The 16,696-nt window shown below is 48.7% G+C and overlaps 3 protein-coding genes across 3 annotated transcripts; 2 read left to right on the forward strand and 1 right to left on the reverse strand.

The window, feature by feature from the left end:
* Positions 1-916: 916 nt before the first annotated feature.
* Positions 917-5,362, reverse strand: FIESC28_03980 (uncharacterized protein; the record flags this gene model as incomplete). The annotated part of the gene is made up of 3 exons (XM_031158129.1): positions 917-2,126; positions 2,185-5,105; positions 5,156-5,362. 3 exons carry the CDS (start codon positions 5,360-5,362, stop codon positions 917-919), a joined length of 4,338 nt encoding a protein of 1,445 aa, XP_031017829.1.
* Positions 5,363-6,517: 1,155 nt separating this feature from the next.
* On the forward strand, positions 6,518-7,966 carry FIESC28_03981 (uncharacterized protein; the record flags this gene model as incomplete). The annotated part of the gene is made up of 1 exon (XM_031158130.1): positions 6,518-7,966. One exon carries the CDS (start codon positions 6,518-6,520, stop codon positions 7,964-7,966), a length of 1,449 nt encoding a protein of 482 aa, XP_031017830.1.
* Positions 7,967-11,775: 3,809 nt separating this feature from the next.
* On the forward strand, positions 11,776-16,461 carry FIESC28_03982 (uncharacterized protein; the record flags this gene model as incomplete). Its single annotated transcript, XM_031158131.1, has 4 exons — positions 11,776-13,770; positions 13,929-15,907; positions 15,968-16,379; positions 16,432-16,461. The coding sequence occupies 4 exons, from the start codon at positions 11,776-11,778 to the stop codon at positions 16,459-16,461; spliced, it is 4,416 nt and encodes a 1,471-aa protein (XP_031017831.1).
* Positions 16,462-16,696: the final 235 nt, after the last annotated feature.

A 16,696-nucleotide genomic window follows, 5' to 3' on the forward strand; every position in this document is an offset into this window, starting at 1 on the left:
ATTTTATTAGTTCATTAGCTGTCAAATATGACTAGTTTAAGCAAGATGACTCACATCCGTGGAGATGAAATAGCTGGTTGGCATCCATGCACCGCCACACCAATACGTAAACACGGACTACCTTTATTTCTTGACTTCAGGCAAGTCATTGACGAAGAAACAAGGGTCTTGACAGGCAGCAGTGCGCAAGAGGGAGCCCATCGCGTATCTCAAATCTCATACGTGAACTGTGTCAGAGCGTAGGCGGCAATCTTGTACGAGGCAAGATGTGTCCAGCCAATGCGATATCGCGGGGCATGTGAAGGTGGCGATGCAGTTGTCGTGTAAGTCAGGGGTTAAGTTTTTGCCTCCGGGTCCACGGATTTGGAATCCGGGATATGGACACGCCTTAGTCTGGAGGATTGGATATCAGAGGTTGGGATAGAGGCGAATGGTGATGGAGAGAGTGACTGTGGTGAGGAGGTTGGTGGTCACGAGATGGAAGCTGGAGCGTGAATATGATCACGAGACTTAGAGTAGGGATATGTTGTATCTTGGCGATATGGTTGAGTGTAAGCACATGTCAGATACAGTCGGACTTACAGTTCGAAGCCTGAGGTTTCTAGTATCAGAAATTATGTAGTTTGTCGTATTGCGATTCAGAATGTTGATGAACAATCCAGTTTACGTATGTGTTGCAGCCTGCTTTGGAGAAGTGGTATCTGGGACCAAGTGCCTGAGCATGAACGATCTGTGGTACGAACCGATACTCTTGTATACTGGTAGGGCAATTTTCAGGAAGCATCATGTACGTAGTCACGATTATGTTAAGTCTAGAATATTCAGACCGAGGTATGCATGACTGAGGTGAGGGTATCCTATTTCCTATCCTAAACTATGACTACAGACTTCCGAAGGACTTCTCAATAACCATGAGTTACTCCGACTTGCCATCATGCTCTACAGCCCAAAGCTCTCCGAACCGACTTCCCTCCATCTCAACAAGCTCCCTCGGCCCTCCATCCTCAACTACACTCCCCCTATCAAGCACAACAACCCTATCAAAATACTCCATAACCATCTCCAACCGGTGCGAAACCATAACAATAGTATATCTCTCAAACTCATCCCTAATAATCTCCTGCATCGCTCTATCCGTGACTTTATCCACACTGCTACTTACTTCATCCAACAAGAGCAACCCACCCTGGTTCTTCTCCCCTCTATCACGGACTCTACGGCGCAGGATTGCCCGGCCGAGACTGAATAGCTGCTTTTGACCCGCGCTGAGATCTTCGGCGCTCATGCCCGCGTTCAAACTGCCTTTATCGTTGACGAAGTGTGTTAGACGGACGGTTTGGAGGACGTTGAAGCATTCTGCGTCTGTGGCTGCGTTGTAGGGGTCGAGATTGGCTTTGATGGAGTTGCCGTCTGGGAGGAAGACTGCGTCTTGGGGGATGCAGATTATGCGTCTGCGTAGAGTGGCACGATCGATCTGATGCAGATTCACGTTGTCGATCTGTATGTTTGTGGCGCAAGAGGGAAGAGGGTCCAGGAGGCGTAGGAGTAGGAGAATGAGAGTAGACTTGCCGCTTCCTGTGCGGCCGCAGATTGCAACCTTCTGTCCAGGAAGGATGTTGAGCTCAAGGTCTCGTAGGACAAGATTGAGATCGGTCTCATCTTGGCTATCAGCATCCATTTCGTATGAAGCAGACACCTTGTCGATCAGAATGTTTCCATTCTGCGGCCAACTCTCAGGGGGCTCAATATCTTCGCCAGGCAAATTCTCCGTCGCAACAGTCTCACTGAAGGATCTCAACCGGCTCACAGCGCCCAGGGACGTCTCAAGAGAAGTATAGCTCTTGATCACATCAGACAGAAACTCGCTGAAAGTCAACAGGGAGATAAGACTGGCACCAGTCAAACCCGCGTTAGTTCGAAGTTGAGTTGCCAATGCGACGAGAACAACAGCAATACCTGCGACGATGAGGCGAAGTGAAGAAGCTAGCCATTGCTGGATCATCGCTAGGAGATAAGCTGGTCGTTGAGAAGTATCGAGGAGTTGGTTACTGTGTAGTATGTCGTTCTTTTCCCAGCCGAAAGCTCTTATGGTAGCAATGCCCTTCATGGTGTCGGTAAAATGCGTACTGTTATGGGAGTCAGAACGGTGCCCCAATGCTTAGAAGACAAATTAGAGTAACTTACTATAGCGGGCTCTTCGCCTCGAGGTCAAGAAGTCGAATCTGCCTCGAAGTGCGAAGATAAAACATCTGAATAAAATAAATAACGACAAGCAAAAAGGGATATCCAATAGCAAGATATGGCGAAGCAGAAGCCACCACAAATGCAGACCCAACACAATTCGAAATATCCAATGTGAAATTGGTCAAGGATAGGGGTAAGTCACTATCAAGGAGTGTCATATCCTGCGAGAAAAGGTTCGTCACAACGCCAGTATCGGTAGTCGTAAAGAACCTCAACGGCGCAGAAATAACAGTGTAGATAGCTCTTTGATGAAGCTCCGTGCCTGCGGAAGCAGTCATACCAATCAAGGTGATACAACCGTTGCAGAATAGGAATATGACAAAACCTGATCGTAGGAGGCCGAAGATACCTACGTAAAAGGCGAAAGATTCCTCGAAGGCGTCTTCGGCCCAGAACTTCATCCATACGCTTGAGAGACTGAGACAGGCTCCGGCCAGCATTCCTGATAAAGCAACAGCGATGGCTGCCCATGCTCCGACGCTTTTGAAGTAATGCTTGTAGATGGAAAAGTCGCCTGTTTGTCTTGCCTTGTCCTCTGCTGCTTGGCTAGAAAGGGCCGGTGCAGCAGCCGGGGGAGAAACTGCAACCGCCTTCGCTTCGGGCTGTTCATCGTCCGAAGAGGAGTCTGTGTCTCTGTATTTGACCCCAAGACTGTGAACATACTTGTTATTGTTCATCAACTCCGTAAAGTTTCCCTGTTCGATAATCGTGCTGTTGCCGAGGGCAATGATATGGTCTGCCAACGGCAAGTGTCGCACTGAGTGAGTACACACAATGACCGTGGCATTTGTCCTCTTTGTAATACCTCCTGGTCCGAAGACGCGACGGAACAGCTCTGATTCAGTGCCCAAGTCTAAACCGCTGAGTATATCATCAAAGATCATCAAAGTTGCCTCGGAATACAGGGCTCGGGCTACAGAGAGACGCTGTTTCTGACCGCCGCTGAGCATAATTCCGTTACTTCCGATCTTAGTGTCGTGACCTTGAGGTAGAAGGGCGACGTCTTGAGAGAGCATCGTAGCCTCAATGATCTCATCATACTTGGTCTGATCAAAAGCGCAGTGGCCGATGATGTTTTGTCGGAAAGTGCCGTTGTATAAAAAGGGAGACTGAGAACAGTATGCGATACGCTGAGAAGATGCGAATGTCTTAATCGTGCCTGAAGATACGGGAAGTTCGCCGAGAAGAGCCTGACAGAACGTTGTCTTGCCGCTGGCGACTTCGCCCACGATGATGGTAAGTTTATCAGCGGGGATGCAAGTGTTGATGTCCTTCAAGGTCATCTTTTCTCCTCCCCATCCAAAACATCCGTCCTCAATGGAAAAAGCATCTGTACTCTTTTTAGATGTAGAAATGGTTCGAAAGTCGTTGCGTGGTTCAGCTGCGAGGAATCTCTGGACGCGAGATATACAAGTCAGAGCTGCAAAGATGCCCGGAAGACTCTGGAAGAGTTCAACAACAGGGGTCGTGAAAAGGAGGATATATGATAGGGAAGTGAAGAGTGTGTTGACGCTCAAGTCCTTAGATGCGAAAGCGAAAGTGATAGCAGGTGAGATGGTGAATGGTGTGAAGCCCAGTACCGCAGCAAGGATCAATAGCCAACGGAAGCTATTTCCAACCTTGATCTCGTCCACGCGAAGAGTCTGGATCAGATCAGCCACAGGGCCAGCGATACCCGAGATTTTGTACAACTTCATTTGAGAAATTGCGTTGGCAGTTAATCCGACCCTGTTCTGGATCTTTGCCATCCACTCACTCTGTCTCTTGCCGACCAACGAGATCAACCATGACAGTAGAAGGGCACAAACTGCAATAACAACCAGTGGGGAAACAAAAGCTGCGCCTATCTTTCCATAAAGAAGCCAGCATCCGATTGCTAACTGTACAGGATTTGCCCAAAGATCATGAGCCCTCTCTGCACCTCGAAGGATCCGTTCGACGTCGGAACTCATGAGCGTCAAAGCAGCAGAGTCATCAGCAGCCGTCATCTTCATCTGCGTTGTCTTTTGGTAAATAGCAGCCACTAGACAGCCGCGAATCATATACACGGCTCTTTGTTGGTAGTAACCATAGAAGGCTGCGGAGACTCCTATACCGGCGTAGATGAGAAACGCGGCGCCGATTAAACCATAGCCTATGCTTTTCGATGATGAATCTTCCGGAATTTGTAGATATGCCAGTGTTGCGTCGATGTATAGAGGTTGACAGTATTGGAAGGCGATGAGAGCGACGCGAGGAATAATGGGGAGGATGAAAGGTCCCGTCAGTGTCCTGACCAGATCCTTCAGCAGACCCGACCTGGGCTCCTGGTTGTATCTCTGAATCCGGAGTTGTTTGGCGAACTGACTTTGTAGCCTATTCGACGCCATCTCTTCATCAAGAGGATACAGATCCTCAATATTCAGTACTTTTTGGTAGCCGCTCTTAAACAACTTGTTCAACCACGCGAAGACACCCACAGAGAATACACCACTCGACTCCTCAGGACTATGCTCATCGGCATTCCACTGAATCCATCTCGTCTTGGGAATCGTCTCAAGGCAGAGAATAACAGCTTTTACTACGACAGAAGCTGTGAAGAGCCGGGCTTGGATGGTTTGATGCGAGGTGCTGATGAGAAGCCATGCTGTCCTAGCCTGCACTATGTCGAACAATAGTGTAAGGAGAATGTATATGTTTAATAGTGTAGATGGCCTTCTGGCACATGAGTGCTCTTTCCAGGATAGTGCGCATGCAAAAAGTGATGCGATGAATGCAAGTGATGATCCTGCGAGGGAGAGATCATGAACGATCCCTGCAGTTCCAGTTGCGATAAGAACCAAGACGCCAAGTTGCGTAGCAGCAAACACGAGCAAAAACGCCTATTCAATGTCAATCATTCACTCCATCACAGCGACAAAGAAACACTCACGGTTTTAACTGATTGCAAAACAATCCCATTGACAATCCTCTCCCTCTGCACCAAAACAGCAACCCTTCCAATAGCCGCAGCAATAAAAACAACAGTCGGAATAATCGAAAAGAAAATGCGTTCAAATTTCTGCGTAAAGTCGAAATCGCCTCGACATCCTCTGACGCCTGGACCCCAGGAGCCGTCGTTTAAACAAGATGAGGCCATTGTTGATGAGGTTTGGGGTCCATTTCCTGGGAATAATGGTGTTTTTATTTGCGGCCGGGGTAATTGATCGGCTGTCAGATGGGCTAACGATGTGCCGAAGTGCTTACGATTTACATACGAATTGAGGACGATTTACCGCACGCGTTGAGGAACTTTTGTTGATTGACGCGAATGGTTTCGTAGTAGTTGACGATAACCAACACGCTTACGACCTGCCTTTATTGGTAAGGCTGAAGGGCGGATCTATCTATGAAACGCATACACAACGATCTTTCCTAAGTTTATGGCAAGTCTTGTAAGACTTTAGGCAATGATCTAAAGTTGTCTAAATCTAGTCTTTATGTTTATCCCAATGTTAGACTAAGCACTATATTTTATATGATAGATCGTAATTGATACGGAGAATCGCCTTATCGAGATAGGTTGCATGCTATTCGCAAAGAGCATATATAAATCTAGTGTTGTATATCACACAAATATGAATATACTAATGCAAGCTCTAGATTGTTACTGCGACATAGATATGGCAATTGGCATGAAGAGTTTCGTCAATTCCACGTAACTTGATGACTAGTTTCTACTCTGGCGAGGGAGACTCGCGGCTTCTTGGTAATGCTGAACAATGGTATAGGTGATTCAATAAAGCTTCCACGTATTACTGTTAGCAAAGTGCTGCGAAAACGCATTGGACATCTCATGAGAACCCTGGGCGCTACAATTCTGGATGAGAGTGATGAGATGCCATAGTGAAGAAGACAAAGACTACTTGAGAATGTATCCAAGGTTGGGCTTGCGGCAAAAGAAGTTAAGGAATATTATGCCTTGCATCGTGTGCAGATCGATTGGTCGGTCCATCGACGGCCGCTTTGTCTGCCGTGTTGTCGTTTGGACCATATAAGCCGTAAGCGGATCCTTTCTAGGAACTGTTGGCCATGGTGTAGTCTAGGGATTAGAAGAGTAAGTTGTGATAGCCTCGCCAAAAGATCATAAACATTAGATCATCGCTCCTTATCGTGATACTTCCCGGCGATTGCCCTTTCAGTATGCCAAGGATTCCTTTCTGGCTAAGCTCAGAAAAGCATATCCCCGCTTGTTGGTAGAATCTCACTCTTCCACCTCACTCAATCAATCAACAAACAAAGTGAGTTCTTCAAGATGAGTGGCAGAGCCCAAAATGCAGTAGCATCCTTGGGGGTGCTACCTCCCGAGATCCTGTTACCGATCGTCACGAGCCTTCCAGGCCTCGACACACTCTGGAGCCTAATGACGGCTTCACCAAATGTCTGGCGTCTCTTCAACAATTACGCCCATACTATCACCGAAGGTATCCTTTCTGGACCAAACTCGATACTGTACGGAAAGATCCGAGAGCTTGTTCGTGGAGTCATCCTTGTGCGCGCTAAGACGCTTCCTTTCAAAGACTTGAACGAGTTCAGGAATCGGTTCTTAAGAGGCGTGAATCCTTTGACCGTACATTATGGCGCAGAATACATCTATCTTGGACCTGAAATCTTATCTGCTGCGATAGTGCCTACAGAAGTATTTAGGTCTGTCGTCGCAACAGCATGTCAAATCTCTGCCCTGTCGCAGGGTTGTTTGGCATCGTATCTAGCGCCATTCAGGGATATCAGGCCGTTGCATACTTCCGACTCACGGCCTTACTCCCATGATCATGATCATGATCATGATCCAGACTCCTGCAGGACCCCCGCCTGGGAACTTGAGATTGTCGGTAAACCTCACAAGGTGGTGGATGCAGGACAGCCGAGCTGGCGCGAGGAAATGAGGGCTCTACGTGCTATGTGGATAATACAACTGGTGGGCGAAATGAAAGGGCTGGTCAAGGAAGGCTGGTCCGAGGAAGATATCGACACGTTGAAACAGATGGATGCGGCAGACTTGGTTGAGAGACCTGACAATAGAGTGATCAAGGCCGAAGAGGTCGGGTGTGCTATGGATTACCTCAGGACCCTTCGAGATGCCATACAAAACGATTACTATCGACTACCAATGCCACCTCTGGTTACAAAGAGTAACAGATGGATTACAGCAGAGCAAAAAGCAGCTGGTTTTATAATGACGGTCGTCGAGTATTGTCAAAACGGCAAATTCTTCAAAGTGCAGAAGGGTGAACCTATACCAGAGGACAGCGAACCGGCCAAGGTTCCATTTCCCGACGAGGGTATGGAATGGATGAAGGAAGAAGCGCCCCTCAACAAAGTATCATGTGGTATGACTATATGGAGAGCCCTATCACGCGACCGCTACTCGCCTGTTAAGGGTGTCAAATTCGATTCTTTCCGCCGATTGGGCTTTGCCTTCTGGGACAAGGCGAGATTGCATCTTGCAGGCCTGACGAATGGGATATCAAAGCCATTCTACCCAGATCAATTCTACTTCTTTGCGTTGGAGAGCATTCTGCCTGCTGATGAGGTTGCTAACATCAAGGCTGAGCTTCGATTGCCAGACCTGATTCCGTTACCTCCTGCTCCACCCCTACCAGCGTCTTCCGCCAGTTTAGCAGCACAAAGAAGCACATTGAGTTTGAGCAGCGTACCCTTACCTGTCCATACCCCAGACTCACCTCCGGCACCGCCGTCATAACCACTCTGTCCTGTCTGTCCGCGGATTCCACAAGACCCATCAGAGGTCTTTGCGACTATATATCATCCAAGCTTCGATTGAGCAAGAGGGCTGTAGGTCTGGCACTTGGTTCCAGTGGACATTTCAGAAGGGTAATCGGGTGAAGTTCAGACTAAACCAAGAGTTGGGAAATGTTCGTTCGCGATCTGATGCTCGAGGGGTTTGAGTTGGGCAGCTGGGACACCTATGATAAATTCGGTCGCCATTTTCAGCAGTTTGGATGATGTCGGTATCTTCGTAGGCGATGAGTCCCTGCGAAATCGTTGTTGTACCGACCGCCCCGCCCCTGCAATCATTCAAGATGCCACCGCGTACCCGCATAGACATGATCGCACGTCTGGGTTGGTTCAAGCTCAGTTGCCCTCGTTGGTAGTCCCTGTGTAGTTCTATGTTCGCGGAGGAATCGATACGCCAGGATGTGGACGGAGCCGCGATGTGCGTTGACGCCTGCAGCTCAGTCACGTTTATATAAGCTCACGATTGCATCGCCTAGCTTATAGTGTGGCTCAAGTGTATCGAGAGGCAATCTCTTTTTCAAAGAAATAAATGTGGTATCTTGTTGGTTTAAGACTCTCTAATTGCTGGAAGAGCTCAGCTCCTTTTGCGCACTGCAGTTCGGACTTGGACATTGTGCAGCTATAGTAAGACTCCAGCTGCAATGTAATCTTCAATTCTTGGTCGTTTATCTGCCTTAATCGAGCTATTCAGTTAATCTAAATATGGCACGTTCGTCTCAAAACACGAATGATGCTCTGGGTAAACTGAAAGGGGCTTCGGTATCATGTGGTACTCTTGTAGAGCTTACCACCCAGCTCGTGTATAGTCCCACCATACTGTTATGTATAATGTCGGTCATGGGACTTAATCACTGATGTCTACCTGAGAGAAAAGGGTAACCCGGACCCTTGCGAAAGGATGACACGCTGGATGACCCTACAGAGGGCACTTGTAGTCCCACATCTGCGATAACCGAGTGTGCTTCAATCCCCAGCACCTCGTAGACGAGGCATGCGAGCACATGCATAAACACCCTCTTCCTTTTTGGAGCACCGAGCAGCGCGATCCGGCCGCTTGCCATCGTTGAGAGATTGACGAAGTGGCCCAGGAGACGTATGCAGTATGGGAAGGGATTTGCGTACTGGTCTCTGTCCTTTGGCATCTTGTTGAAGCCGTAAGGGTTGCGTTGAGCCCCTTTGCTGCGCTGCGATTACTCCAACAATCTGGAGCGTCACAAATAGACTATCAACTTCGAGTCTGAAATCAGGGCAGGAGCCCGCTTGCGTGGTTTTCCATCTGATCTCTGAGTCTGACCGTCTCATGAATCTAGCGTACTGGGATATCAGCTCGCAAGGATGTGCCACTCCTTGGGCAAATGCGCCTCATCACGATCGGTCATTCCAAGAAGCGAGCCTGCCAGCTGTGTCCCAGTTGGGCCATATCCCAGATATCCGGGTACTGCTTTGGCTTAGACGGTAAGCGAGTGACGAAGTATGTGATGAACGACGAGCTAAGTCCCACTTCATAGGTGTGTTTCTACCGACAGCGACCACGCTGCAATGGGCCTCGGTGCCTTTTGGAACGCGATGACTGCTGCCCTTGTCTGGGTATCATAAACCCTACAAGCACCTACAGCTGTTGGTAGAGGAGTGATACACAAGCACACCTAGGAACTAAAGCGAAGTATTTCTTCTCAAACACCGAGTCTTTCGAGCTTAGTGCACATCTGAGCATGACCGTACATGGTAAGAAATGAGGTTAACACATCCACAAGGCAGTCCATAGGCATTGTGGCTGGGCAGTCTTCTCTCGAGAACGACAACACGCTGTGGGAAGCTGTTCATATGTTCGAAGAACTTTGAGACATATAACAAGCTACTTGAAGAAGAACCTTGGGTTAAAACTTTGGCTAGATCAGCAGCTCTATCCAGAAACGTGCTTCTCAGCCCCCTATACCTACCTACCTACGTTGTAGAAGTTGAGAAAAAAGTTGTTGCTTTACGACTTTAGGCCGGTCTTTGGAACAGTATTCCACAAGAGGGTCTTTTAAAAACTACTAGAACCCTGAGTCATTGCCCAACGTGTCGGTAGGAATGTTTAACGTTATCTGATCTGATCCGATCTGACTATCCCATGTGAAGTGCGGACCTCATCACAAGCCGATGTGCTTACACATGTATTCGGCCGACAACGGACGAACAAAGGCGGAGACCGTCTAACATCGTCGGACTTTGGTTTAGTCAGCGGAAGAAAGCTGAAACGCCACAAAAAAGATCCGACCGGGTTCCTGTCTTTAGATCCCTGATCCTGGCTTATCACGGACAAGGTTCTTACGGGGACTGCGGTTAGATTTACCATAAAACGAACAAGATCAGCATGCAAAAGAGGGAAACGGTGAGCCCTATACTGTGATTCTGTGTGTTATAGACAGGTGCCTAGCCAGACCGATAGTTGCTATGTATACTGTCTCAGTTATGTTGTGAGATATCACCTGCCGCTTTGACTTGAATTTGAGTTTGAGATCTTCAAAAGTTCAGGAAACAAGAATCGGGATCATCTGTCCGATGTTTACACTCATACACCATGATGTTCCAATGTGTCACGCCGGAGCGTATTTGTCTTGGTGTAGGCTATGTCTTGTAACTATTCACAACTTATAACTACTTTTTATTGCGGAACTAATCCGCATTGAGGTATGAGTCGAAACCACTCATGCGTCCTCGGACTTAAGGAAGTAGAAGCTCGCGGAATGACACAAGATTCAGCCGTTGGGCTTGGTTTAGTTTACGGTACGGATACTGTAACATTAGGCGTTCCCACATTTACCATGCAGAATCTTTCTCCACAGAGTGAGATTGGTGGGTAAAGGTGCAGATGATAACCGAGTGTTGGGTTTCAACGTTGCAAAAAAGAATGTAGGATCTACATTCTGGAAACTACGATAGAGAATACTTGCGAACAAAGCAATGCATTGCCTCTATCTGCTTGGTTATAGTAAACAGTAACTAACTGTTGACGCTATGGAGCCTCACTCAGATATTCATGTCTCGGATATAAACGAAATCATCCCTTATGCGTATCCCCATTAGGTATGGATGTCAATCTTTGACTTTATTTGTCTCAACCAATCAGAACCTCAACTCGGGATGCAAGACTTGTCCGAGATGAGTCAAACTCTGAACAAGGGACCCATCTACCTGACTTGACATGCCCAAACGAGGAACTAAACGACAAGGGTCTTCGCTGAAGCAATTCGCGGCTTGTGGGGACGTTGCCCCCTACAGACGGACATTTTAGAACTTTTTATTTTGATTGGTAAGGTACCTCGTAAACTAAAGGGGAGAAAAAGTGCGAGTAATGTTGTGCTGTTCTGAGCCGGGGTCGTTCGTCCTTTATTTTGACAACCCAACACTTAGAGGTCACCCTCACGGACGAAAACCTTCCCAAAGGATTGTTCTCCATAATAATCTTTTTGACCAGGGGAGCTCTGTCTCTTTTTTTGCCTTTGCGACTTGGACTTATAGAGCGGCATGTCGGCTTCTTTTTCCTTTGCGCCTCTCCCCTTACCTCACCTCTTGTTGTTCACCAGCAAGCCTATGGTCAAGTATCACAGGCTGCTATACATATATACATATTAATTATTTCTTCATTCCTTTTATACTATACCTTTAATACTTTCAATTGGGTTCAATTAGGTGAATTACCTTTTTCGCGGCGGGTGACTAAGGGCTCCCAGACAGTTTCAACAACAACACAACATAACTGTCGACAAAATGGCTGAAAAAGATCTCGGAAAGGCCGAGCAGGCCATTGCCGCCAATCATCACACTGAGCAGGCCGATCCTGCGTACCGCAACTCCATCGAGACCGACTCCACCCGTGCTGAAGGACAGAACAAGGCGCAGAACGTTGGTGTTTCCGTTGAGCAGGCCGAGGCTGACTTTGCCGAGCTTCAGCGTGAATTCACTGGTGTTTCGCGCGCTAGTCGCAGGAAGAGCAGAGCTAGCGTTGCTGATCCTGAGAAGAATGCTACTACTGCTGATGAGGCCGAGGTTGAGTCCCTCTTTGATCTAGAGGCGGCTCTTCGCGGTGGCCTTGATCGTGAGAAGGAGGCGGGTATCAAGTCTAAGCATATTGGTGTTTACTGGGATGATTTGACTGTCAAGGGGTTTGGTGGCATGTCCAACTTTGTGCCTACTTTCCCTGATGCTTTTGTTGGATTCTTCGATGTTGTCTCCCCCGTCATCAACATGCTCGGTCTCGGACCTAAGCCTCCCCAGGTTGCACTCCTTGATAAGTTCAGGGGTGTGTGTAAGCCTGGTGAGATGGTTCTCGTTTTGGGAAAGCCTGGTTCTGGATGTACGACTTTCCTCAAGACCATCGCCAACCAGACATATGGCTACACCGCGGTGGAGGGTGAGGTTCGCTACGGACCATGGTCCAACACCGACTTCTCAAAATCCTACAGGGGCGAAGCAATGTACAATGCCGAAGACGATCTCCATCATCCTACTCTCACGGTTGAGCAGACCCTCGGTTTTGCGATTGATACCAAGATGCCCAAGAAGCGACCTGGAAACATGTCCAAGGAGGAATTCAAGGAGAGCATCATTAGCATGCTTCTCAAGATGTTCAACATCGAGCACACACGCCACACCATCGTCGGAGACCACTTCGTTCGTGGTGTGTCTGGTGGAGAGAGAAAGCGAGTCAGTATTGCGGAGGGTATGATCACCAACGCTGCCGTCCTGTCATGGGATAACAGTACCCGTGGTCTTGACGCTAGTACCGCCCTGGATTTTGCCAAGTCTCTCCGTATTCAGACCAACCTGTACAAGACGACTACTTTCGTCTCGTTGTACCAGGCTTCCGAGAACATTTACAACCTTTTCGATAAGGTCTTGGTTATCGATGGTGGAAAGCAGGTCTACTTCGGCCCTGCTGCTTCGGCTCGCAGCTACTTCGAGGGTCTTGGTTTCGCTCCTCGTCCTCGTCAGACCAGTGCTGATTACCTGACCGGTTGTACCGATGATTGGGAGAGGGAGTATGCTCCTGGTCGATCTGAGGAGAATGCTCCTCACAACCCTGAGACTTTGGCCGAGGCTTTCAAGAAGTCTGATGCGTACAAGTCTCTTGATGCTGAGATGGCTGAGTACAAGGCTTCTCTCGAGCACGAGACCGAGACACACAACGACTTCCAAATCGCCGTCAAGGAGAGCAAGCGTGGTACTTCCAAGCGCTCCGTCTACTCCACCGGCTTCCACATCCAAGTCTGGTCCCTGATGAAGCGTCAGTTCACTCTTAAGCTTCAGGATCGCTTCAACCTCTTCTTCGGTTGGTTCCGCAGCATCGTCATCGCCATCGTTCTCGGAACCCTGTATCTCGACCTCGGCAAGACTTCCGCCAGCGCCTTCTCCAAGGGAGGTCTTCTCTTCATCGCACTCCTTTTCAACGCCTTCCAAGCTTTCTCCGAGCTAGGAGGTACCATGACAGGTCGTTCCATCGTCAACAAGCACAAGGCCTATGCCTTCCACAGACCGTCAGCTTTGTGGATTGCGCAGATCTTTGTCGATCAGGTATTCGCTGCTAGTCAGATTCTGCTGTTCTGCATTATCGTGTACTTTATGACCAACCTTGTTCGCGACGCTGGTGCTTTCTTCACTTTCTTCTTGATGATTCTGAGCGGTAATATTGGAATGACTTTGTTCTTCCGTATTATTGGTTGTGTTTCGCCTGATTTTGATTACGCAATCAAGTTTGCTGTTATTGTAAGTTCCTTTTTATGTTTGCACGTTTCTTCCATGTGTTGGACGGACGGGAAGTGGGGCATGCAACGGTGGCGCCATAACCTTAAGTCTAAACTTAGTCCACATCTTATACTTCTTATGATGATCTCGTCTAAGCAGTTGCTAACACATTCGCCTAGGTCATCACTCTCTTCGTTGTCACATCAGGTTATATCATCCAGTATGCTCAGGAACAAGTCTGGCTCCGATGGATCTTCTGGATCAACATCCTCGGTCTCAGCTTCAGTTCCATGATGATGAACGAGTTCCAGAGAATCGACATGGAGTGTACAGCCGACAGCTTGATTCCTTCTGGTCCCGAGTACACCAACATCGACTACCAAGTCTGCACTCTCGCCGGCTCCAAGGCCGGAACCACCCTCGTCTCCGGTACCGACTACGTCGCCCAGGGCTTCTCCTACTACCCCGGTGATCTCTGGCGAAACTGGGGCATCGTCCTCGCTCTTATCATCTTCTTTCTCTTCCTCAACGTCGCTCTCGGTGAACTCGTCAACTTCGGCATGGGCGGTAACGCTGCTACCATCTTCGCCAAGCCTAACAAGGAGCGCAAGGCTTTGAACGAGAAGCTTACCTCTAAGCGCGATGCTCGACGCAAGGATAGGTCTAACGAGGAGGGTTCTGAGATCAACATCAAGTCTGAGAGTGTCCTTACCTGGGAGAACCTCAACTACGATGTTCCCGTTCCTGGTGGCACCCGTCGTCTTTTGAACAATGTCTTTGGTTACGTTCGTCCTGGTGAGCTTACTGCTCTTATGGGTGCCTCCGGCGCTGGAAAGACTACTCTTCTCGACGTCCTCGCTGCCCGTAAGAACATTGGTGTCATTCACGGTGATATTCTCGTCGATGCTATTGCCCCTGGCAAGGAGTTCCAACGTTCCACTTCATATGCCGAACAGCTTGATGTCCATGAGCCTACCCAGACCGTCCGAGAAGCTTTCCGATTCTCTGCTGAGCTTCGTCAACCCTACCACGTGCCTATGGAGGAGCGCTACGCCTACGTCGAGGAGATCATCTCTCTTCTCGAAATGGAGTCCATCGCCGACGCCATCATCGGAACCCCTGAATTCGGTCTTACCGTCGAACAGCGCAAGCGTGTCACAATTGGTGTCGAGCTCGCCGCTAAGCCCGAACTGATGCTCTTCCTCGACGAGCCCACCTCCGGTCTCGACAGTCAAAGCGCTTTCAACATCGTCCGATTCCTCAAGAAGCTCGCGGCCTCAGGCCAAGCTATCCTGTGCACAATCCACCAGCCCAACGCCGCCCTCTTCGAGAACTTCGACCGTCTTCTCCTTCTCCAGCGCGGAGGCCGCACTGTTTACTTTGGCGACATCGGCAAGGATGCTCACGTCCTGCGAAGCTATCTCGAGTCTCACGGCGCGGTTGCTAAGCCTACTGACAACATCGCCGAGTTCATGCTTGAGGCTATTGGTGCTGGCAGTGCTCCTCGTGTTGGAAACCGTGATTGGGCTGATATTTGGGATGATAGCGCTGAGTTTAATGAAGTCAAGGAGACTATCATTCGTCTTAAGCGTGAGCGACAGGATGCTGGTGGTGGCGCTAACAAGTCCGCTGATCTGGAGCGTGAGTACGCTTCACCTTTCACTCACCAGATGAAGACTGTCTGCACTCGCATGTTCCGATCATACTGGCGATCTCCCAATTATCTCTTCACCCGTATCTTCAGTCACGTTGCTGTTGCCCTGATCACCGGTCTCATGTATCTCAACCTCGACAACTCCCGCGCGTCTCTCCAGAACCGAGTTTTCGTCATTTTCCAGGTCACTGTCCTTCCCGCACTTATCATTACACAAGTCGAGGTTATGTACCACATCAAGCGAGCTCTGTTCTTCAGAGAGCAGTCTTCCAAGATGTACTCACCTTTCGTGTTTACCTCAAGTGTCGTCCTGGCTGAGATGCCCTACTCGATTCTGTGCGCTGTCGCGTTCTTCCTTCCTCTTTACTTTATGCCTGGATTCCAGACTGAGTCGTCTCGAGCTGGTTATCAGTTCCTGATGGTTCTGATCACTGAGATCTTCGCTGTCACACTCGGCCAGGGTCTTGCATCTATCACACCCTCTCCCTACATTTCTGCGCAATTGTAAGTCATAAAACCGTCCCAAGATATCACGTGAATCGTACTGACAAGGCCAATCTGTAGTGATCCCTTCATCATCATCACCTTTGCGTTGTTCTGTGGTGTTACCATCCCTCCTCCTCAAATGCCAGGCTTCTGGAGAGCTTGGATGTACGAGTTAACTCCATTTACACGCCTTATTAGCGGCATGGTAACGACTGCTCTTCATGGTGTTGAGGTCGTATGCAAGCAGGGTGAGTTGAACGCGTTCAGCGCACCCCCGAACATGACCTGCGGCGAGTACATGGAGCCGTTCTTCGAGCGCGGAGGCTCAGGATACCTCGTTGCAAACAACACTCAAGACTGTGAATACTGCGCATACAAGGTCGGAGACGAGTTCTACGGCACTTTCGAGATGAATTTCGACCATCGTTGGAGAGACCTGGGCATCTATGTTTGCTTCATTGCAAGCAACTTGATTGTCCTCATGACAGCGGTAAGTAACTCAGCCAATGAGGAAAAGGGCGCCTTACTAATCAATACTCTAGACTCGATTCCTCAACTTCAACCGCCGTTAAGGCAAGCAATAATGTTGTTCAATGTGCATGCAACACATGAGTATATGGTGGGAGCCAATGAGAGTAATGGGATAAAAGTGGGGCTCCAAGGAGCGACGCATAGATGGATGGATATACGTGCTACGAGTCGTTTGCATATAGAAACAAAGCATAAGTTACATTAATTAATAGACGTTACAATGATATATCTGCCAATCTGCCTTCTGTCGTGAGTGAAGTATCAGAGCCGATGTGT

Source organism: Fusarium coffeatum (genome assembly GCF_003316985.1).
Source record: "Fusarium coffeatum strain FIESC_28 chromosome Unknown BRIP53273_contig_82, whole genome shotgun sequence".
In the NCBI taxonomy this organism is placed as follows: Eukaryota; Fungi; Ascomycota; class Sordariomycetes; order Hypocreales; family Nectriaceae; genus Fusarium; species Fusarium coffeatum.